The 24,422-nt window shown below is 40.6% G+C and overlaps 1 protein-coding gene across 2 annotated transcripts in view; it reads left to right on the top strand.

Moving 5' to 3' along the window:
- The window catches only part of CLPB (caseinolytic mitochondrial matrix peptidase chaperone subunit B), a 152,811-nt gene extending 146,078 nt beyond the window's left edge, over positions 1-6,733 (top strand). For both annotated transcript variants that reach the window (XM_043480973.1, XM_043480974.1), the window contains one exon: positions 241-6,733. In XM_043480973.1, the coding sequence (XP_043336908.1) occupies positions 241-489 (249 nt within the window). In that variant the 3' untranslated portion in view covers positions 490-6,733. The remainder of the gene's footprint in view (positions 1-240) is intronic.
- Positions 6,734-24,422: the final 17,689 nt, after the last annotated feature.

The raw sequence follows: 24,422 nt of genomic DNA, 5'->3' as shown, positions 1-24,422 counted from the left end.
ATCAAGTAAAACCCCTGTCCAAGAGGGTAAATGAGATTGAATCCTTACCAGCGTCAGGGAACCGGGGCTGGGAACCTCAGAACTGACAGTACTGACTTGTTAGTACTGTCCTGCAAGCTCGTGTTGTTAGCCCTTTGCAGATGAAAAAACTGAAGCTTTGAGTAAGTACTTGCCAAGGCAGGTGACAGAGCTGGGCCTCCAGGCTTTGGCAATGACGACAGCTTCCCCTACCGCCTGCAGGTGGAGCGCCGTGTGGTGAACCAGTTGGCGGCTGCCTATGAGCAGGACCTGCTGCCAGGGGGCTGCACCCTGCGCATCACTGTGGAGGACTCGGATAAGCATCTGCTCAAGAGTCCTGAACTGCCCTCACCCCAGGCCGAGAGGCGTTCCCCCAAGCTGCGGCTGGAGATCATCGATAAGGACAGCAAGACCCACAAATTGGACATCCAGGCACCACTCCACCCTGAGAAAGTGTGCCACACCCTCTAGCGTCTACCTACCTGCCCATACATGCCCTCAACACCTAATAAAGCCCCCTTGGCTGTGGCATGGTGACCGACCTACCTTCCCCTCCTGCTTCTCACCCCTCTCCATCTAGCCTAAGGCCTGTTACCTCCTCACAGCCCCTGGAAGATGCCTTCTCAGCCCCACCCTCGCCCCTTCGTTGTGGGCCGCACGTGTGCTCTCAGGTCTCTGGGAGGGGAGCTGCTCCTCTGTCTGCTTTATGGCAGGGAGAAGAGGGAGGTCCCTCATCTCTGTCCTTCAGCGTGATCCTCATGTCCCAGAGCCTCTGGAACTTTATCATGTTTTCTGGAAACTCAGAAGTATGGCAGCTGAGAACAGATCTGGCTGGAAGAAGACAGGGGCCAGGCTGTGACCTGCTACCCTCTGCTGGCTCTCATGCTACTGAGTCCCCAGAATGTCTCCACAGGGAGCAGAGAAGTCAGAGGCCCAGACACAGAGCTTCTGCATTTAAGCCATTGCTTCCTCTTTCCCATGCCCTAGAATTCCAAGGGGAAGGGACTCTCGGAACCCTTCCCCCTTCCACTGCCGTGTCATGGCTACTATTCCTCCCTGCCCCACGTTCAGGGGTCAGACCAGACCACGTCTCTCCAGCCTTAGAACTAGGCCAGCATAGGGCATCTTTAGGAAGAAGGCTGGGTCCTACCCAACCCTACACAGGGCCTGGACAGAAGAACCAAATGACCAAACAAGCTTAACTCTGTGAGGCCTCCTGCAGGAGACCAACAAAATAGACAGTGGAGAACTGTAGGGGGAGGGATCCTGGGGTCAGGCTGTACGCAGATGGCCATGGAGTCTGCCTCAGCCCCATGTCCTCAGTACCATGGTCCTAGCTAAGTGAACATGGGATGGACAGCTGCCTCATGCAGTCTGCAAGTTAGTCACTAAACAGAGGGACTGCACACCATCCCCCAAGGCTCTCCACACACCAGGCGTGTTCAGCCCCAGCTTAATTAGCAGGGCACAGCAAGGCTTGGTACATACATCCTTGAGAACCATCTGCAGTAGCCACCATTGAGGACCATGCCATCAGCCTCCCCTGAAGGGTCGCTTTGGAAACCCTCCTTTGGAGTCAGAAAGTCTCTTCCAGGAAGCAGAAAATGGGGACAGGAATCACAGTCCCTCGGGTGACGGAGGAATGTCGTGATATGGCAGGTGGGGGGCAGCCGGAAGCTGGAACTTGGGCTCCAGCAGATGCTGCAGCAGGCATCATCCAGCCCCTCAAGGAGCTGTCTGCCGCTTTGTACCTCAGTGACTGCCACTCTTTGTTTATTTATTAGCAGCAGTTTTTTTTTTTTTTACTTCTTGTTCTGAAATAATTTTAGACTTACAGGAAATTACCACAATAGTAGAGTTCCATGCACCCTTCACCAACTTCACCAACCATCTGTTAAAAATTATTAAATTATTAAAACCAGGAAATTAACATGATATGGTACTACCAGCTAATCTCTAGGCATTCAGATTTTGCCATTTTCCCCACTGATGTCCTTTTCCTGGTCCAGAATCCAGTTGAGGATCCCGTGTTCCATCTTGTTGTGTTTCCTTTATCTCCTTCAACCTGTGACAGTTCCTCCATCCTTCTTTGCCTTTTATGACCTTGACACTTTTGAAACCTCCAAGTCAGTTAAATTTGTAGAATGTCCCTTAATTTGGGTGTCTGCTGTTTTCACATGCTTAGATTGAGGGTCACCATTTTAGGTAAAACTAGCCCTCAAGTGATGCTGTGCCCATCCTTATAACCTAGAGCAGGTGATACATGCTGAGGTGGTGTATACCAGTTTCTCCACTGTAAGATTACTAATTTTCCCTTTGAAATGAATAAGAATCTCATGGAAAGATAGAAACTATACAGATGTCTTATTTATCCATAGAATTTTGCCTGTTGATTTTAGCATCCATCATGTAAATGTAAACATGTTAGTCACTCAGTCGTGTCCAACTCTTTGTGACTAGCCCGCCAGGCTCCTATGTCCTTGGGAATCTCCAAGCAAGAATACTGGAGTGGGTTGCCATTTCCTTCTCCAAGGGATCTTCCCAACCGGCTCTTGCTTTTAACAAACATTAATACTATATTTGCCTAATGATGACATTGTTTTCTTATTCCATCTATATGTATTAATTGGTATTCTTCTGTAAGAAACAGCTGTCTCTTTTCTCCCATTTATTTATTCAATAATTTACCTGTAAGTAAAACTAATGAATATTTGTTTTGGTCTATGGGTTGTAGCCTATCAATAATACTAATAGAGTTTATTTCGTTGCTCATATGGCCTAGATTTGGCCATTGGGAGCTCTTAAGTTGGCTCCTGTGTTGTCTCAGTGTTGCCCCATCATTTTTTTAGTATTACCCTATTTTCTGGCACCACAAGGTGTTCCAAGGTTACTTACACTTTTCTTGTACCAGCCCTGACTTCAGCCATTTCTCTAAGCAATTCCTGATTCCTCTTATTTGAGAATGGTACTTAGAAACTAAGGTGGTATATTCAGTGCTTCTGGAGTGTCATTGCTTCTAGGCCTTTTCAGCACACAAAGCTAGGAAATAAATATATGTGTATATGTTAACACATGTATCACACACAACTGAACTTATTACTGTATCTGTCCATCTGTATATTATTAAAAACCATGAGTCCATGTTGATGCCTACAGTTCTAACCCAATACCACAGGGAGGGCCTGTGACTTGCTGTTATTATTAGCACTTTACTATTCATTCTCTGCTTCTTCCTCTCCTGCTATCTCTGTTTCTTCTCTCCTTCTGTTTTCTGTTCAGACTCCCATAGAGGCTCTAATTAAGTCAGCCAGTGACCATCCTATATGGAGCACTCCTGTTGGTTAAAGTTCTTATGCCCGACTGTCAGTCTCTTGGTTTAGTCAGCTGTGGCCAGGACCAGCAGACATGTAACTGAAAACCAGATAGCTTTTATACAGGAAAACCCAGTGCCACCTTTCTGAGAAGAGAATAAGGGACAGAGTAGACCCTCCGATTCTGAGAAGCTTGAGGATCACTTCTAGAGACTCAGCTAGACCTTGTAGGTGATGTTGGACCCCTGCCTTATACTTTCATAGCATCCTCGACAGTATTCAGCTCAGTTGTGTTACTTGTTCTGTGTTTGCCTTTGTCATTAGAGTGTAAGATCCAGAAGGGCAGATACCCAATTCTACTCACTGTCCTGTTCATAGAAGTTGGCACAGAGCAATCACATGATGGCTGCTACAGGTGTTTGGATGGATGGGTGGGCCCTGGAGCAAGCACAGATCTTCACAGTCAGGCCCAGGACACAACAGTATCCTGTGTTCATGGAGCGAACATTTGTCATGTGCTTGTGGCCAGGCAGCAGAACTTGAGTGGATAGGGCAAAGTAAGACCCCAGATACCTTACTAAGTATCTAGAAATACATGAGGCTGGACTTGGAAGTGAAATATCTTCATTGTTCAAAAGGAAAAATTCAAAGGTACATAGTGATTGTTTTAGGAATTTAGGAAAAAAAAAAATTAAACCATAGGAGAAAAGATAAAACCTGAAGTTAAGTAGGAATGCAAAAAAAAAAAAAGGATAAGTAGAAAATGATTCTTTTTCTATATATCTATAAAATAGATAAAATCTTCTCAGCCTGATAAAGGGGAAAAGCGGAGGGGGACGAGATCAGACATAATCACATATGTGGAAGAGTTTTAAATAAATTTAGGATAAGTCTGTAGCCACAATTTTAAAAACAGCAGATAGATCATTTCCTAGAAAATACTGACCCAAGATATAGTTTGAATAAGCCAATTAATTACCAAAAGAACCCGATAAACTGCCAAAAAAGAATGCCATAGCTAGCGTATTCTCATCTATGACTATAGGTGCAAAAATTCCAGATAAAATTAAGTTGAACTTTACAACATGATTACATAAGGCTTATTTCAGCAATACAAGCTTCTATGTCAGGAAATTTACTAATACAATCCAATATATTAATCTAAAGAACATGAATATTATTTAAATGTAGATTAACATTTTCTTATTTTGATAATATTTCTTAAGATATCCTTGTTTTTAGAAAATATAACATTGAAATATTTAAAGATAAAGACAATTGGCAAATGTTTCAAGAAACTAAATTATACACATACACATGCACTTATGTATGTATACAAGTGTGTGTGCTAAGTTGTTCAGTCGTTTCCAACTCTTTGGAAACAACTAGAGCCTGCCGGGCTCCTCTGTCCATGGAATTTTCCAGGCACGAATACTAGAATGGGTTGCCATTCCCTTCACCGGGGGATCTTCCTGATCCAAGGATCAAACCCGAGTCTCCTGCATGGGCAGCCAGATTCTTTTACCACAGAGCCACCTACACTCATAAAAAAATTACAGAATGATTAAACACAAGTCTTGTCATTGAGGAAATCTGAGTGAAGGGTATACAGGAATTCTTTGTATTGTTTCTGCAACTTTTCTGTAAGTCTAAAATTATTTCAGAATGAAATTTTTTTTAATGAAAAACATTTTATCGATATGTACTGAAAAAACATTTGACAAAATTTTACAGCTTTAAGTATGATTTGATAAACCTCCAAGTAAAAGGAAAAGAAACTGTTCATCGAAAACCAATAGTAAAGTCTGAAATAAGAGTCAACATTTGAAAACTGATGTGAAAATTCAGTTGAAAATAATTAGGCAAGAAAAGTAAATAATTGATATATGTATTGGAAAATAATAAATTGTTTTGCTGATATGTGACTGTGTGTTTAGGAAATCTAAGAGGCTCTAAGTAAAACCTATTAGCATTATTGTGGAAATTTGGTAAGTGTCTGAATAAAAGATAAATGTACAAAAATCAATAGCTTTTTTCTATTCCAGCAGTAATCAACTAGGAACAACAACAAAAGTATTCCATTAACAGTTGAAATAAATAGGTATATGTATTTGCTCATATACACATAAAGTAACTCTGGAAGAGAGAATAATTGGATAGAGAGGAAACAGCAATGGAAGGGTAAATTAACTGTATTTTTTTTATAATTTTAAATTAAATTTTGAACCTTATTAATGTATTACCTGTTCACAGTTATAAAATACTAAGAATAAATTTAACAAAAAAGGAAAATCATATTGAAGGGCATAGAACATGATCTGACAAATGAAAAGACAAATCAGATTCTTGGAAAGAACCTATATAATTAATATACAATTCAGAACTACTGTTTTCTGGGTCTAGGAGATACGAGTAGTAGCCTGTCAATTACTTCAGTTTCACCTGGCGAGTGTGCAAACTAGAGGATAAGTAAATATAACTACTATCACTGTATACCCTAAATAGAATTATAAGAGAATGGAAAGAGATGCATTGGTATCTGTTTCTGGACTGCAGAGCCTGTATGTAACTGGAGAAAAGGAGAAAGTGGTGGGAAATGCTAGAGAGGCAAGTATCCTGACTTTGCAGTGCCTTGAATGCCATACTAAGGGAATGAAACAGCCATATTGGTATTTTTAAAAGAATCTTTTCATTGCAGTATGCAGAATGTTTTGGGGTGACTTCTAACCAATAGACAACAGAGTAGTCCCAGGCAAACTTCCTTCCCACATCAAATATAGAAATATTGAATATTATGTAGCCAAAAAAATTTTTGACACACAACTGAACTTGAAACTGAAAATGGGAAGTCCCAAGGTGCCAGAAATGAACGGGAACCCAAAAGTCAGAGGATGTGTGAGAGTCAAGGTCAAAGAGTTCATCGAGACTGGGGACCCACCTATTGGCTGAGTGCTGGGCCTTCACCACTGAAACAGGAGTCTCAAAGGACCACTTCCTTGTGAAATGAAGACCAGAAAAACACTGCTCCTTAACCTGGAGATCAGTACTGAAATACAAGAAAGTCTAACATCACTCAGGGTTATAAGTAGAAAGACTTATCTACAAACAAACTAATATATTTGCCATTTGTGAGAATGGTCCAAATTCACAGTACCCAAGTGTTACTACAATGTCAAGATGAAAAATTAACAAAAATGCAGTCCTGGGCTATAGTAGGATCCTTTGGAAGCAAACACAAAACTGTTCAGTAAGGATATTCTTGTAACCAAGTTTTCACAAAGGAACCTTTGGGAAGACAAGTCCTGTTGAAATGAGCATACAGGGAAAACACCCTCAAACAAAGGAGCAGAAGAGAAAGGAAAAAAAAAAAAAAAAAAGCAAACCACCATGAAGGAGAAGAAACTTAACAGATGCAACCAGTAGAAGAATCTGTGATTAGTGATTTTTGGGCTCCAAAATCACTGCAGATGGTGATTGCAGCCATGAAATTAAAAAGACGCTTACTCCTTGGAAGGAAAGTTATGACCAACCTAGACAGCATATTAAAAAGCAGAGACATTACTTTGACCACAAAGGTCTGTCTAGTCAAGGCTATGGTTTTTCCAGTAGTCATGTATGGATGTGAGAGTTGGACTATAAAGAAAGCTGAGCACCGAAGAATTGATGCTTTTGAACTGTGGTGTTGGAGAAGACTCTTGAGAGTCCCTTGGACTGCAAGGAGATCCAACCAGTCCATCCTAGAGGAGATCAGTCCTGGGTGTTCATTGGAAGGACTAATGTTGAAGCTGAAACTCCAATATTTTGGCCCCCTGATGGGAAGAGCCGACTCACTTGAAAAGACCCTGATGTTGGGAAAGATTGAAGGCAGGAGGAGAAGGGACAACAGAGGATGAGATGATTAGATGGCATCACTGACTCAATGGACATGAGTTTGGGTAAACTCCGGGAGTTGGTGATGGACAGAGAGGCCTGGTGTGCTGTGGTTCATGGGGTTGCAAAGAGTTGGACACGACTGAGTGACTGAACTAACTGTGTGATCCTAATTGATTTAGATATGAAATAACAGAACCATTAAGTACTGAATCTCTAAAGATCTGGGTCACCTGCTGGGCTCTAAGGAACTGCCCTTGGACAGGGGGAACACCCCTTCAGTGTGGGGTAAGAGGGCAGGTGCCAGTATATCACCTCCAGGGCCACAATCAGAAATAAGGAACGCACCCTCCATCACATTCCTGAAACTGCCCACCATCCTCCAAGAGTCATTCCATTCCAACCCCAGTATGCCTCACAGGTTTGTCACAGTAATTTCAAGAGTTCTGAACCTCAATGGTCATCTGTACCATCACCTCATCACATAGTGTTCCCTTTCCCAACACTTCCCTGTGCCCCCCCAGCTCTTCCTGCGATCAATAACTTTTTTTTATGTAAGCGTTTTGTTGGAATGTTTGTGCCATCTCTTCACCATTTCGTCGTCATTGTTACTGAAGTATAGTTGATTTACAATATTGTATTAGTTTCAGGTGAGCAGCAAAGTGATCTGTTTATACCTGTGTATACATTTTTTTCCAATTCTTTTCCATTATAGTCTATTACAGGATATTGAATATAGTTCCCTGTGCTATACAGTAAATCCTTGTTGTTTATTTTATACATGGTAATTTGCAATTGTTAATCCTGTACTCCCAATTTATCCCTTCCCATGCTTCCACTTTGGTAATCATAAGTTAATCATAAGTTATTTTCTATGTCTGTGAGTCTGTTTTTATTTTGTAAATAAGTTCGTTTGTACTTCTTATACTCCACATATGAGTGGTATAATATTTATCTCTGCCTGACTTACTTCACTTAGTGAGGTAATCTGTAGGTCCATCCATGTTACTGCGAATGACATCACTTCATTCTTTTTTATGGCCGAGTAATATTCAGTTGTATTTATATACCACATCTTCTTTATCCATTTCTCTGTTGATGGGCACTTAGGTTTCTTCCATGTCTTGGCTATTGTAGACAATACTGCTATGAACATTGGGGTGCGTATATCTTTTGAAATTAGAGTATGTCTTTTTCAGATGTATGGCCAAGAGTGGGATTGCTGGATCATATGGTAGTTCTATTTTTAGTATTTAAAGAACCCTCCATACTGTTCTTAGTGGCAGTATCAGTTTACCTTCCCACTAACAGTATAGAAGCGTTCCCATTCTAATAATTAGCAGTGTTGAGTACCTTGTCATGTGCCTGTTGGCCATCTGTATATCTTCTTTGGAGAAATGTCTGTCTGGATCTTCTGCCCATTATTTTTTATGATTTGTGTGTGTGTGTGTGTGTGTTATTGAGTTGTATGAGCTGTTTGTATATTTTGGAAATTAAGCCCCTGTCTGTCACATCATTTGCAAATACCTTCTTCCAATCCGTAGGTTGTCTTTTCATTTTGTTTATGGTTTCCTTTGCTATGCAAAAGCTAATAAGTTTGATTAAGTCTGATTTGTTTACTTTTGCTTTTATTTCTATTGCCTGGGAGACCTAAGCAAACACTGCTGTGATTTATGTCAGAGAATGTTTTTCACCTTGACTGTCCCCTGAAGATATTGTTTACTCTGGCTGTCCCTTAAGATGCTTCTTCCCCTGTCGCCCTCTTAGACAGAAGCTGCTTTGATGATCAGACAGGCAGCAAGTGAGCCCCCTCTGCTCCTCTGTGATTATTGCTCGTCCTTCTTCCTAGCTTTTTTTAATTCAGCAGGTGACTGTTCAAGCCCTTCTGTAATTGCCCTGTCTACTGATCTCTCAACAGCTGTCCCTCATACAAGGAAGATCTTGGGCCCCATATCACTTTCTCCCTTCCTCAACACATGCCATCATTCTTGGTGGCTTCAGCTTCCCATGAATGATTTATCCAAAACCCTACTTTACTCACATTTAGTGATTTTTTTATGCCCCTGCCCACCTCAGTCACTTGTATCATGGTCACATCTGAATTTTATCAACAGTAACTGTATTTCCTCCAAAGCCCCCATCCTTCTCCAGCCAATCTAGTATCCTAAGTAAATAAAGAACTCTTACAACTCAACAATAAAATGACAATTTAAAAATAGGAAAACAGACATCTGAATAGACATTTCTCCAAAGAAGGTACACAAATGGCCAATAAGCACATCATTAGCCATCAAGGAAATGCAAACCAAAACCATGAGAGATTTCTACATGCCGACTAGAATGGGTATAATCAAAAAGATAGACAATGACAGGTATTGGTGAGGAAATGTCTAGATAGACAAAAGAGACAGAAAGTAGACTAGTGGTCGCCTGGGGCTGAGGGAACAGGGGAAGGGGAATAACTGATAATGGGTACAGGATTTCTTTTGAAATAATGAAAATGTTAGGGAATTATATACTGGTGATGGTTGTACAACTTTGTGCAATCGCTGAATCATACGCTTTTTCAAAGGGTAAATTTTATGATGTGAGTTATCTCAATTTTTATATCAAAAGATTATACATTGATTTTTAAAAAGTCTTTTAAAATAATTTTGTTGTTTGTTTTTTGGCTGCGCTGGGCCTTTGTTGCTGCACACTGGCTTTTGCTAGTGGTGATGAGCAGGGGCTGCTCTTCACTGCAGTGCATGGGCTTCTCATTGCAATGGCTTCTCGTTGCGGAGCATGGGCCCTAGAGCACATGGGCTTAGTTGCTCCCTGGCATGTGGGATCTTTCCAGAACAGGATTGAACATGTGTCCCCTACATTGGCAGATAGATTCTTAACCACTGGACTACCAAGGAAGCCCCTAAAATAAGTATCTATAATGTATCAAAGTTAAAGGTCAAGAGAATGAGAAGACAAGCCAGAGACTGAAAGAAATATTTGCAAAACATATCTCTGATAAAGGACTGGTGTCAAAAATATACAAAGAACTCCTAAAAATCAACAGTAAGAAAATGAACAACCAGGTTACAAAATGGGCAGAAGATCTGAACAGATACCTCTCCAAAGAAGATATGTTAATGGCAAATAAAAATATAAAAAGATGCTTAACATCATATGTCATCAGGGAAATGCAAGTTAACCAGTGAGATACCACCACACACCTCTTAGAATGGCCAAAATCCAGAACACTGACAATACCAACTGCTGACGACAGGGGAGCAAAAGGAACTTTCACTCATTGCTGGTGGGAATCACAGGTGTACAGCCACTTTGGAAGACAGTGGCAGTTTCTTACAAAGCTTTACTTTTACCATACAATCCTATAATCATACTCATTGGTATTTGCCCAAAGGAGTTGAAAACTTTATAAAAACCTGCACACAAAGGTGTATAAAGCTTTATTCATAATTGCCAGAACTTGGAAACAGCCAAGATATTTTCAGTTGGCAGATGCATAAGCAAACTGTGGTACATCCAGACAGTGAAATATTATTTAGCACTACAAAGAAATGAGTTGTCAGAGGAGAGGGATAGATTGGGAGTTTGGGATTGACATGTATGCATTGTTTTATTTAAAAATACTTCTCCATGAAAAAAAAATTTATAGAAAATAAGCTATCAAGCCAGAAAAAGACATGGATTCATAAAACCCTAAATTCATATCACTAAGTGAAAGAAACCAATCTGAAACAGCTACATACTGTATAATTCCATTCTGGAAAAGGCAAAGCTACTGAGAGAGTAAAAAAACTTTAGGGTTGCCTGAAACTTGAGTGGGGAGCAGCGATGAACATGTAAACCCAGGGAGTTTTTAAAACAGTGAAATTATTCTGTATGATAATAATGGGTACTTGACATTAAACATTTATTTGTCAAAACCCGTGGAATGGACAAGAGTGAACCCTAATGTAAACTATGAAATTTGGTTGATAATGATGTGTCCATACTGGTTCATCAGTTGTAACAAATGTACCATTTTGATGGTGGTGTTGATAGTGGGGAGACTTTGGGGCAGGGCTGGGCAGGTGTGAAGTGTGGGAATTCTGTATTTTCCAGTCAGTTTTGCTGTGAATCTAAAGCTACTCTAAAAAGTAAAGTCTATTAATTTTGAAAAGCAAAACCACATGTTAATAGAGCTGTATCAAAGAAGTCAGGATTGATATTTTAAAACATCAAAATTACAAAACTGTCTTAGGGTCATCCTCCACTTGATTTCTGCGGCTTCTCTGGGCATACTTAGACACAGAATAGATGCTTACCTAGTGCTTGCTGGAACAGCAAATCACTCAATAAGCTTTCTATGGCATAATTTCATGATTTGAGATTTTATCTTTGGTAGCTTCTTCCCGTTATAATAACTACTTATTCAGTGGCCTTTTTCTGGCAATTAAATATGTAAAAGAAATATAATCTCCTGATGACTAAAGCATACAGCTTAGTCCTCACAGTGTGGCATTTAGCATCCTCAGAGCAGTCTGAGAGGCAGAAGCAGCACTGTCTTGTGTGACCTAGGTCTCAGAGGTACCACACCATTGTTTCTACCATAGTCTTGCCATTAAAAGTGAGCTTTCTATGGAAAACAGGATGGAGGGGCCTCAAAAAATTAAAAATAGAACTACCATATGACCCAGCAGTTCCACTTCAGGGTATTGATATTGAAAAGATATATGCATCTCCATGTTCACTGCAACATTATTTACAGTAGCCAAGGTTAGGAGATAACCTTCCTGAGTCTACTGATGGACAAATGAATAAAGAAAATGTGAGCTATAACCACACCCTGGAATATTAGTCAGCCATTTTTAAAAAATGAAATCTTGCCATCTGGGACATGAATGGACCTTGAGGATCTCACTTATATGTGGAATCTTTAAAAAACAATAACAACAACAACAAAAGTTATGGATACAATGGAACAATTTGGTGATTGCCAGAGGCATGCAAGATATGGGAGGTGGGTGAAATGAGTTAATGGGGTCAAAAGGTACAAAATTAGTTTCCAGTTAAAAAATAAGCCATGGGGATATAATATGAAAAAAAAATGTAACTCTTTATGGTGATGGATGTTAACTAGATATTATGATCACTTTTGCAATATATACAATTGAATCATTATGTTACACACCTGAAACTAACAATGTTATATGTCAATTAAACTTCAGTACAAAAAAAGCAAAAGAAAAAATTTTGAATTGCATCTTGTACCCAGAAAAGAAAGTAACATACCTCTACTTCTCTCCTGAACTTGAGAGGAGGGGAATTAAACTCCATCTTCTAAAACAGCAAAGAATTTCTATGCATATCTTTAAACTATTGTGCATGCCTGTCTGACTCTTTGTGACCCCATGAACCAGGCTTCTCTGTCCGTGGGATTCTCCAGACAAGAATACTGGAGTGGGTTGCTATTTTCTTCTCCAGGGGATCTTCCCAACCCAGGCATCAAACTCAGGTCTCCTGCTTGGCAGGCAGATTCTTTACCACTACGCCACCTTGGAAGCCCAGAAGGCAATAGAGTGACACCTTTATAAAGTGCTAAAAAAAGAAACTGTCAACTCAGCATTCTATACACAGTGAAAATGTCTCAACAATGAAAATTAAATACTTTTTCAGATAAATGCAGGTTAAGAGAATTCATTACCATTAGACTTGGATTACAAAAATATTACAGAAAGTTCTTCAGGAAGATGGAGTGTGATATCAGAGAGAAGCTTGGATCTACATAAAGAAATGTAGATCTCTGTAAGTGGTTAAAATGTCGGCAAGGTCTGGCCTTGTTTGGACAATAATTCCTACTGCTTTCCACTTTACTTGGAAGGACCACACAGCTTTGGAAGCCGAAACAGATGAGTGTGCTAATGGTCTCCAAACAGGTAAATGCATCTTTGATTGGGTAGGATCTCTTCTCTGTGACCCAGGGAACCTTTGGCATGGTAATTATAAAACCTCACTAGGGACTTGAATTCTCTTGGAATGATGGCGTCACTGAAATCATACCCCTTCCAAGAAGTCTCATCAAAGAATTAGAAGTTTCAGTAATGGCAGATCCCTAGGTGAAGCAGAAACAATATAGAAAACAATAGGAAAACTTTCCCCCCAATCTATGATATCTCGAGAGAGAAAAGAGAATATAGCCATGAAATGAAAACAAGATCCTTCTTTTAAAAGTAATAACAGAAGAGAATAACTTCTGGAATTTTAATTTTTTTAGTCCATAAAATAATTGGAAGATAAACTTGAGAAAATCTCCCAAAAAGTAAAACAAAAAGAAATGGAAAATGTGACAGGACATATAAAGTTAGAAAAAGCAATTAAGAATGCCCAATATCCGTCTAATAGGAGTTTTAAAAAGAAAGAAGAGATTAAGTGAGGCAGAGAATATTATCAAATAAATAGCACAAGAAACTGTCCATCGCTAAAGGGCATGAATTTTTAGGCTGAAAGGACCCACCAAGTGACCAATGGTTGAAAACAGATTCCTACACAAGCATATCACCATGAAATATCAAAACCCTTAGAGCATGAAGATTCTAAAAGATTCCAAAAGAAAAATAAATTCACATACAAAGAATAAGGAGCCATACTGACATCCCTCAAAAGCAACATAGGAAGCTAAAAGACAGTGGTGAAATTATGAGAGAAAATTATTTTCAACTTAGAAATACAAACCTAGCCAAATTATTAATCAAATGTAATGGTCCTGTAAACATGTTCAGATATGCATGGGTCTCAAAAAATATTCCTACCTTGCACCCATTCTCAGGAAGCTACTTGAGGAAGTGCTCCATTAAAACAAGGAAATAAGATAAAGAAAGTCAGAGAATTCAAAAAGCGGGGGAGCTGGCCCAATAGATACACAAAGGCATATCGCAGGACAAAGCTCTATAGAACAACAGCTAGTCCAGATTCATGCAGGAGGACAGAAGGTATATTAGCTTTTTCTATGTAATAAAACCTCTAAACCTCAGGGGTTTACAACAATATTTTTCATGTTCATGGCTCTGCATATTGGCTAGGGTTCAATCAATACAGCTGTGCTCAGGTGGGCTTACCTCTAGATTGAGGTTTAGGTTCAAATCTTCTCCCCATGTTTTCTCGTTCTCCTTGAACCAACAGCTATCCAAACCATGTCCTTTTCATGATGGTTTGCGAAAACTCAAGAAGCAAGCCACATTACACAAGCACGTTGAACTTTTCTGTTCCCCTCATGTCTATTAAAATTTGTGAGCTAAAGCAAGTCACAGGGCCAAGCTCAACATCAATGGGACAGGAAAAGATATTCCTCCTACTTTGCGAAAGATACTGCAAAGTCACATGGCAAAAGCAGAGGTGTATAATTCTCTAACTGGAAGGAAGTGAGGGACTGGGAACAGTAATCCAGTCTGCCCCAGAAAGCTCCAGGAGAGAGCTCTCCAGGAAAAATAATAATAATAATAATGGGATTGATAGAAGACTTGACATGTCTGACTGTGTGGAAAAGAGGATCTCCAAGAATTTGACAGTTTCTTAGGAGAGTGATAGTGATAGAGGCTTAGGAAGCTAAGCAAAAGAAAAACAGGTTATTATTGGGATTTCCCTGATGGTTCAGTGGCTAAGGTTTTGTACTTCCAGGGCAGGGGGCCCAGATTCCATCCCTGTAGATCTCACATGCACAACTAAGAGTTCACATGCAGCAGCTAAGATCCTGCATGTTGTAATGAAGAGCGAAGGTCCTGCATGCTGCAACTAACACCCAGAACAGCCAAATAAATAAAAATAAAATTTTTTTAAGTAGGCAATTATTACTTCTTGGAAAAGCGAAAATTCATACAAGGAAATTAATCATGGTACATATTTTATGCATACATAACAGATAAAAAGTTTAACCAGATGTTGACATAACTAAAATTTGTGTGCAAATGCATTTTTTTCAACTACAGTTTTTCATGTACTTCAAGACACATATGTTATAAAAACTGGAATCTGAAAATCTGAAATCAAGATCCTTCAAAATCACTACCAGCCAGGGAATGGTTGTGACATAGATGTTATTGCCATGTGCAAACATGGTAGCTGTTTCTAGTGGCATGACTGGATAGCTGCCACTCCTGGAGATTTCAGTCCACACAGCATGTCAGTATTATCTGAGGAAAGAATGTAAGTCCGAGTTTTCATTTATACTTTCTGGAAAAATCAAGAAAGCGCCAATATCAGAACTTGCAGAATGAAATGTCAATGGTTTGGAAGAAAATTACTGATGATTGTAGATCCCTCTCTTTAAAAATCCTATATCACCAATACTCTTGAATTTTCAGAGTATAATATTGTGTTAAAGTAATTGCATGTGGGCATTGACATATTTAAAGCAAAAAATGATTCAAGAAATGGGACTCTGACATAAAGAAGTGTTAGAAATACTTAAGCCAATTATTTTCTTATATTTTTCTTTTTATTGCTCGCAAGCACCAAAGTATATAATAAATTATACATCTAAAATGTAAAAGATCTCTTTCAATAAACATAAAAATTCTAAGGGGTAAGAAAACATTGTGGTTATTTTGGTTATTCTTTTTCTTTTTAGTGGTATATAAAGGTGTAACTTACAGTCAGTGGTGTCCTAGATTCCGTGAAATATGCCATATTGGAATGTTAGAGAGAGACTGGGGCCTTCGGTGGTGTAAGTTATAATTATTCATAGTAGGAAGCCAGTAGTCTAAAATCAAGACATCACAGAGTAAACATTATACTGGAAGAACGCACTGTCTGAGATAAAATCCCAGCTCTGGCATTTACTAACCATGTGACTTTATGTAATTACCGAATCCCTCTGTGACTCAATTTTTCTCATCTCTAAAATAGGAATAGAAATAGTGCCTACCATATAAGGTGATTATAAGGATTAGACAGTGCATGCAAAGCACTTAGGATCCAGCCCGACCCATTGCAAATGTTAGCTAAAATTGTTATTTATCTAAATGTATGGAGATCAATACCAAAAGATACAGCTAAAATGATTTAGACAGTGGGTTCTGGGTTCTGAGACTAGAAGTGGGGAGAGAAGAGAAGTTTTTCATTGTGTCTTGATTGGTTTTTAATTCTGTACTTTTAATTTGATTAAAATTTTTTTCTTTGTTTCAGTTTTTATAAAATAATTATTAAGAATACACATGTAAGTCGGTCACAGACCTAAATGTAAAATACAAAACTATATAACTCATAGAAGATAACATAGGAGAAAACTGAGGTGATCTGGAGTTTGGCAGTGACTATTTTTGTTTGTTTGATTGATTTTGGCCATTCTGTGCCACTTGCAGCATCTTAGTTCCCCAACCAGGGATTGAACATGGGCCCCTGAGTGAAAGTGCTGAGTCCTTACCACTGAGCCACCAGGGAGCTCTCAAATGACTTTTTGGATACAACACCAAAAGCACAATCCATGAAAAAAAAGAGGAAGGTAGACTTCATTAAAATTAGAAACTTATGCTCTGCAAAAGAATGGAAGAACAAGCCACAGCCTGGGAGAAAATATTTGCAAAACACATATCTGACCAGTATTTAAAATATGCAAATAACCCTTAATAATAATTTTTTAAAGCCTCATTTTAAAATAGGCAAAGGGTCTGAACAGACATCTCACCAAAGATGATGTATCAAATATCAAACACATGAAAAAATGCTCAACATCATGTTACTAGAGAATTGCAAAGTAAAACCATGAGTTACCACTACCCATGTACCAGAGTGACTAAAATCCCAAACACGGACACACCAACTCTCTAAGACATGCAGGGTACCTAATACTTCCTGCTGCCTAGATTCTGTCTGCATTTTATCATAACCATAGTGGACTGGTGTAATGTCTCATGGCATGCTAAGGTAATCAAAGTCTCTGTGGACTGAACTGTGGCCCAGAGGCAAAGTTAAGGTGGTCCTGAAGCAAAATGGTGAAGAGGTACTTCTGCCCTTGCCAGGTTGAAACTACTCTTCGCCTTCTTAGCTTATTGAAATAGGGGAAAAACATTTACAAGTTAATAACTTGTTTACAGGTGACAGAGGCTTTATTGCTAGGCTCTTTGCTCTAGTAAAGAAATCATACCTGGGACAGCAGTACAACTGGAGTCATCACGTGTCTTAACAGTTCAGTAACCCACTGTCAAGCGAGTTAGGTAGGAAGTAGGTAAGTAACAGAGATCACCACCTATGAATTTTCAGGTCTTGGATGGTTACTGAGTCTTGCATTTCCCCCAACAATGCATCATTACTTTTTGCTTATAGTTTTGATAGGAAGCCCCTTCTTTTTAATATTTATTTATTTGGTTGCCTAAGGTCTTAGTTGTGGCACACGGAATTTTTGTGGTGGTGTGAGGACTCTGTAGCTGTGGTGCCAGGGCACAGTAAGTTCAGTGTGTAGGCTTAGTTGCTGCATGGAATGTAAGATCTTAGATCTGTGACGAGGGATGGAGCTCACATCTCCTGCATTGCAAGGCAGATTCTTAACCACTGGACCATCAGGGAAGTCCGCCAGCCCTTTCAACCATAATAGCCATATTTAAAAAAAAAATAGCCATACTCCCTGAACTAGAGAGACATATTCTACCAACTTCTGTCCTTAGTCTATACACCCTGGAACTAGAGAAATCATGGGGCTTAAGGGCTTTACAGACTGAACAGATGGTGAAGTAAATGAGAATCAAGTCAATTTACCACTTGTCTCCACTCTGCACGGTAGGCCAGGGTGCCAACTACAGTCCCAAATAGCATTACAGCCAGCGTCAACAATCCCAGTGTCACAGTTTTTCTATTCATTTCCTAAGGCTGCCCTAATAAAGTAACACAAGCTCAGTGACTTAAAACAACAGAAATTTATTCTCCCACAGTTCTGGAGGACAGAAGTCCAAAGTCAAAGTGTCGGGAGGGCTGGTTCCTTCTGAGGCTCTGAGGGGCGTCTATTCCATGCCTCTCTCCTAGCTTCTGGGGGTCACCAGCAGTCCCTGATATTCCTGGGCTCACAGTTGCATCACTCCAACCTCTGCCTCCATCCTCACATGGTGTCCTCTCTGTGTGTCTCCAGAAGGACATCAGTCCTACAGATGTCCTCTTCCTAAAAGGACATCAGTCATTGAATTAGGGCCCACACTAATTCTATACGACCTCATCTTAACTTGATTACGTCTGGAAAGAACATATTTCCAAATAAAGTCACCTATTCCGAAGGTACCTGGGTGAAGTCTTCAACATACCTTTTTGGTGTGTTTTTTTTTTTTTTTTTTTAAGGAAAACTGTCTTTTACTGAATTGTCAGTCTTTGGGGTTTTTTTAATTTTTATTTATTTATTTGGCTGTGTCACGTCTTCTTTGTGGCAGGCAGGATCATCCTTGAGTCCAGTGGGATCTTTTGATGAAGCACATGGACTCTCCAGCTGTGGTGCCCGGGCTCAGTAGTGGCAGCACACAGGTGGGCTTAGTCCCTCTGCAGAATGCATGGTCTTACTTCCCCAACCAGGAATTGAACCCGAGTCCCCTGTGTTGCAAGGCAGATTCTTTACTACTGGACCACCAGGGAAGTCCCACGGTACATCTTTTTACCAGACATAGTTCAACCCATAATTTACCCGGAGAAATGATTACAGGTCCCACTAGGGAAATCTACAGGAATATATAGACAGATATTTATACATCTCACCTAAGCATATTTGCTTTCATTTCATTCAAGGGACTCTAAGGCTGTGAACTAACCCAGGCCTGGAAACTGGGTAAGAGATCATAACTCTCCATCTTGTCTTAAGCTGTCCCTCTGTTCACCAGTTCCACAGGACTTTTGGCTTTACAAATCAGAATATTAGTGAACTACCCATATTCTTTGGTCCTATATGTAGTGTCTCCCTCGAGCATCACAGGCCTGCAGAACCAGTTGTTGCAGCACTTTCCAAAGATGCCAACACTCTCATAAATGTATTTCTCAATACCTTGGTGAAGAGAATATCATCTGGGCCCTCCAGGGGATGGAATTGGGGGTAGATAACTTATAAACCTAGAAGCAGAGGATTATAAACCAACATTCCCGTCTCCCAAAGTGTTTGAATTCTTTCTTCTTCACTATATCAAAAGATTCCCAATTTCATTTAACTTCATCAGTGAATCCAGGTGTCAGTCAACCAACTAAAAAAAAAAAAAAAACACTACAACACCACAATTAAATCCATTATACATCCACCAGGATGGAAAATATTAAAAAAGACTAAGACTATCTGACTTTCAAGAGTATGTGGGGAAAAAAAAAAAAAAGTATGTGGTGCAACTGGGATTCTCATACACTATCAGTAAAAGTATAAAATGGCACAACTCCTTTAGGAAAAGCTTTGGCAGTTTCTTAGAAAACTAAATATACATCTACCCTATGACTCAACATTTCCATTTCAAGAGGAATGAAAAAATAGATCCACAAAAAAAAAACTGTACATAAATATTCATAGCAACATGATTGATAATAGTCCCAGACTATAAATAACCTATATGTCCATCAAAAGAGAATGGCTATACACAGTGCAGTATTATATTAGTTGGCTGCTGCTGTGTAACAAATAACCCCACCACTTAGCAGCTCAAAATAACATTCATTTCAGCTCACAAGTCTGTATTTCAAAGTCTGGCACAGTTCTCATCTGCCAGAATGTGGCTGGACTATCATTGGCTTTGGATTTCAGGGTGTCAGCTGAGTTGCATTCCTTTCGGGGGGCTCTGAGGAAGAATGCACTCTCAAGATTATTCAGGTTCTTACTGAATTCAGATTCTTGGGACTGAAGGACTGAGGTCCTGTTTTCTTACTGGCTGTCCGCTGGAAATCACTCTCAGCCCCTAGAGATCACTCACATTCTTTGCTATATGGTCCCTCCATCCATAAATGAAGAATCTTCCTCCTGTTATTAAGGGTCTCTCATGCTTCAAATCTCTCTGACTTCACTGTTTAAGACTTCTTGACCCAAGTGTAAAAGGTTCATGTCATTAGGTCAGATCCATCCATATAATCTCCCTTTTAAGAGTCAAATGTGCTGGGACTTCTCTGGTGGCCCAGTGGTTAAGAATCTGCTGAGCAATGCAGGCGATATGGGTTGGATCCCTGGCTGGGGAACTAAGATCCCACGTGCTGTGAAACAGCTAAGCACAAGTGCTGCATACAGTGAACCACACGCGCGGCAGCCCGTGTGCCACGACTGGAGTCCATGTGCTGAAACGAAAGATCCCCCGTGCCACAACTAAGACCCGACACAGCCAGACAACTCAATGTAAATATTTTTTAAGAAAAGGAAAGTAGGACATTCCTGGTGGTCCAGTGGTAAAGAACCTGCCTACCAATGCAGGGGACACAGAGTCGATCCCTGGTCCTGTGACATTCCACGTGCTGTGGGGCAACTAACCCACACACCACAACTACTAAAGTCACGGCTCTCTAGAGCCTGCACTCTACAACGAGAGGCCACCACGAGGAGAAACCCACTCACCGTGACTGAAGAGGCGCCTCTGCTCACTGCAACTAGAGAGAAGCCCACACAAAGCAACAAAGACCGAGTGCAGTCAAAAATAAATAAATAGCTTTTTTAAAAAAGTCAAATGTAAAAAAAAAAAGTCAAATGTGCTCTATGACAACCTAATCTTGGGGGTGCTATCGCATCATCTTCACCATACTAGAGACTGTACCAGGAGGCAGGAATCTTGGGAGACATCTTAGAATTCTACTTACACAGGAATTACACTACTCAGCAATGAACTGTCGATACACACAATGTGGATGAATCTCAAAAATACTATGCTGAGTAGAAGAAGATTTACACAAAGAGTACTCAGAGGAATTCAAGAACAAGCAACATTAATCTATAGTGGGAAAGAATCAGAAGAGTGACTGCCTCTGAGGGAGTGGGCTTGGGGTTGATTGGAAAGAGGCATGAAGTTTTCTGTGATGATGGTAAGGGATTGGGCTACACAGATGGATGCATGGGTCAAGCTCATTGAATGGTACACTTAGCTTTATGCATTTCATTATGTATGAAAATTTTATCAGAAAAATTAACAATATTTTATCTACTTAATGACACGCATGCTGAAGTGTTAAGGGCCAAATGTACAAATGTCTGTAACTTACTGTGAATGTATCAGAAAAATACAACAGATTGACAGATGGATAGAAGAATGGAGAGATGGGTGGACAGGTGATGTAATAAGATGTTGCTGCTGCTGCTGCTAAGTCACTTCAGTCGTGTCCGACTCTGTGCGACCCCATAGACGGCAGCCCACCAGGCTCCCCTGTCCCTGGGATTCTCCAGGCAAGAATACTGGAGTGGGTTGCCATTTCCTTCTCCAAATAAGATGTTAGACTCTAAGAAAAGATAAACTCATCTTTAAAAAAAGAAAAAAGGCAATTAGAGCTCCCAGCTGTTATAATCAGCCCATGGAATCCAGGCTCTCTGGTAAGTGCACTCATATTGGTCAGTTCAGCCTAATCTTAAATTAGGTTCACCCTTGGTCCTGTACTCTCAGAATCCATTCCTACATATATTCGCCAGATTTTATTGAAAAATCTTTAAATTCTTTTGGTGGGAAGGACTTCTTCCCACTAAATTTGACCTCATATGTGACTCTGATGCATGTCAGATCTGATTCTGATCATGAGTGTGGAGACAGTTAAGTCAGTGGGATGGGGCATGAGGAGACTTGGCTTCCTCTTACACATGATTCCCCACAGGGAAGTCTACATAGTCTTCAAACAAGTCAAATGATCCCATTAGACAGGGAGAGGGTGCTATAGTCTCTGGCTATCTTCAGCGGGAAGTTGGGGTTGTAACAGAGATCACTAGCTGCCTGCTGTGGCAGACGGCTTCGGACATGACTCCCTGAGATCCCTGCCTCCTGATGCTCAGGCCCTTGGGTAATCCCCACTCCTCACGTGTGAGCAGTAACTTGCATCTTAGGAAGAGAAATGGCCAAAGTGACAGTATGTCATTTCCAAGGGTAGGTTCTAAAAGGCTGGCTTCAGTCTTGCTGGCATTTCTCTGACTCTTACACGTTTGCCCGATGGAGAGGCTCACATGGCAAGGAAACAAGGGCAACTTCTGGCCAACACAAGTAAGGCCTCAGCTCTTCAGACCAGCATCCCTGGAGGAAATGGGTCCTGGTGACAACCATGTGAGTGAGCCTGGGAGAAATCATTCCTTAGTCAAATCTTCATTTGAGATTGCGAATCTGGCACTTAGATTGCAGCCGTGGAGGTGGCTCTGAAGCTGAAGACTCAGGTAAGCCATGCCCAGATCCCTGACCCACAGGAACTGTGACTTAATAAGTGTGTGTTGTTTTAAGCTAATAAGTTTGGCGTGATTTTTTAGGCAGCAATGGATAACTAATACAGTTGCCTAATACCCATTCTATCCTTACTTCTCAGCAATAAAGACTCTATTTTTATTTGTAATACTAATATACATAGCTAATATCATGCCTTTCCTAAATTCTCAGTAAGTATGATGTGACCATATGGCTGAGTTCAGGCAGAAAAGAAGCAGAAGTTTTGCATGGAACTTCTGGAAGGTTCCTTATAGGGAGATATCTCACTGAGAGATGTACTTTTTGCTTTCCTTCTTCCTCATTTTTTTTTTTTAAGAACAGCAGCCACTCATAATCCTGGGCAGGGGGATGTCTGGTATTTCTGTGGCTAGCAGAGTGCTCTTGGGGTTTTTTTGTTTGGTTTGTTGTTCTTTATCAATGAATTAATTTTTTGGTTGTGCTGGTCTTTGTTGCTTAGTGGGCTTTCTCTAGTTGCTGCAAGTGGGGGCTACTCTTCGTTGCTGTGCATGGGCTCTAGGCATGCAAGCTTCAGTAGTTGTGGCACACAGGCTTAGTTGCTCCACAGCATATGGATTCTTCCCGGACCAGGAATCAAACCCATGTCCCCTGCAATGACAGGTGAATTTTTTACCACTGTACCACCAGGGAAGTCCCTTCTTCCTCATTCTTGCTGCCTAGAAAGTGGATGTGATGACTGGAACTCCAGCAGCTATCTTAGAACATTTGAGGTTAGAAATCACACTCTAGGAAACAGAAAGGAAGGAGGAATATGAGTCCCTCATGCCCACTGAGCAACCACACCAGCAATGGCCCCACTGCACCTAGAACTAGATCTTGCTGCAACCCCATTTCCCCTGGAGAGGATTCTTATGGTCGCTGAGTCCTCAGTTCCTTAGCTACAGACTCTTTAGCTAAGTCTATGATCAATGTACAAGACTGGCTGAGCACAGTCAGGTGTCTGTAATCTGGTTTTTATTTATTTATTTTTAACTGAAGGATAATTGCTTTACAGAATTTTGTTGGTTTCTGTCAAACATCAACATGAATCAGCAATAGGTATACATATGTCCCCTCCTCTTGAACTTCCCTTTCATCTCCCTTCCCATCCCACCCCTCTACGTTGTTACAGAGACCCTGTTTGAGTTCCCATTGCTTATCTATGCAATCTTGTTTTCAAGGGAAGTTCAAAGAGTAAGTATCTGGGATCTATTAGGTGGGGAATTCCCCTAACTTAGACCGTGGCTTCAGAAGCTGGATATGGGGAAAAAGGCCAACTCTTTCCTACTGTCAGGACAGGGTGCCTAGAAGAACTGGGAGAATCATACTTCTCTAATTCCTCCGTGTGCTGTCACTTCAGTTGTGTTCAACTCTGCAACCCCATGAGCTGTAGCCCACCAGGCTCCTCTGTCCATGGGATTCTCCAGGCAAGAATACTAGAGTGGGTTGCCATGTCCTTCTCCAGAGGATATTCCTGATCCAGAGATCGAACCCGCATCTCTTATGTCTCCTGCACTGGCAAGTGGGTTCTTTACCACTAACCCCACCTAGGAAGCCCAATTCCCCTAGATCTTCCCAAATATTCCCATTTCATCTGTCAGTCACTGTTTCCTAACCAAATGCATTCACTCTAGAGTGTGGCAGAAAACTTGAGTATGGCCAATCTGCAGGTCACGTGATTATCCTGCTGTGGCAGCCTCAGACTGCTGGCCACAGAAGCTTCCTTATGAATTAGAATCATCCTGCTGTTCTTCATCTGTTTGTCTTCTCTCTCTCTCTCTCTTTTTTTAAATAATTTCATTTATTTATTTTTGGCTCTGCTGGGTCTTTGTTGCTGCTCGGGCTCTCTCTAGTTGCAGTGAGTGAGGGCTAA

The sequence above is a fragment of the Cervus canadensis genome, chromosome 11 (genome assembly GCF_019320065.1).
Source record: "Cervus canadensis isolate Bull #8, Minnesota chromosome 11, ASM1932006v1, whole genome shotgun sequence".
NCBI lineage: Eukaryota > Metazoa > Chordata > Mammalia > Artiodactyla > Cervidae > Cervus > Cervus canadensis.
Note: the sequence above shows the minus strand (reverse complement) of the source record. Positions and strands in the feature narration are given on the sequence as shown.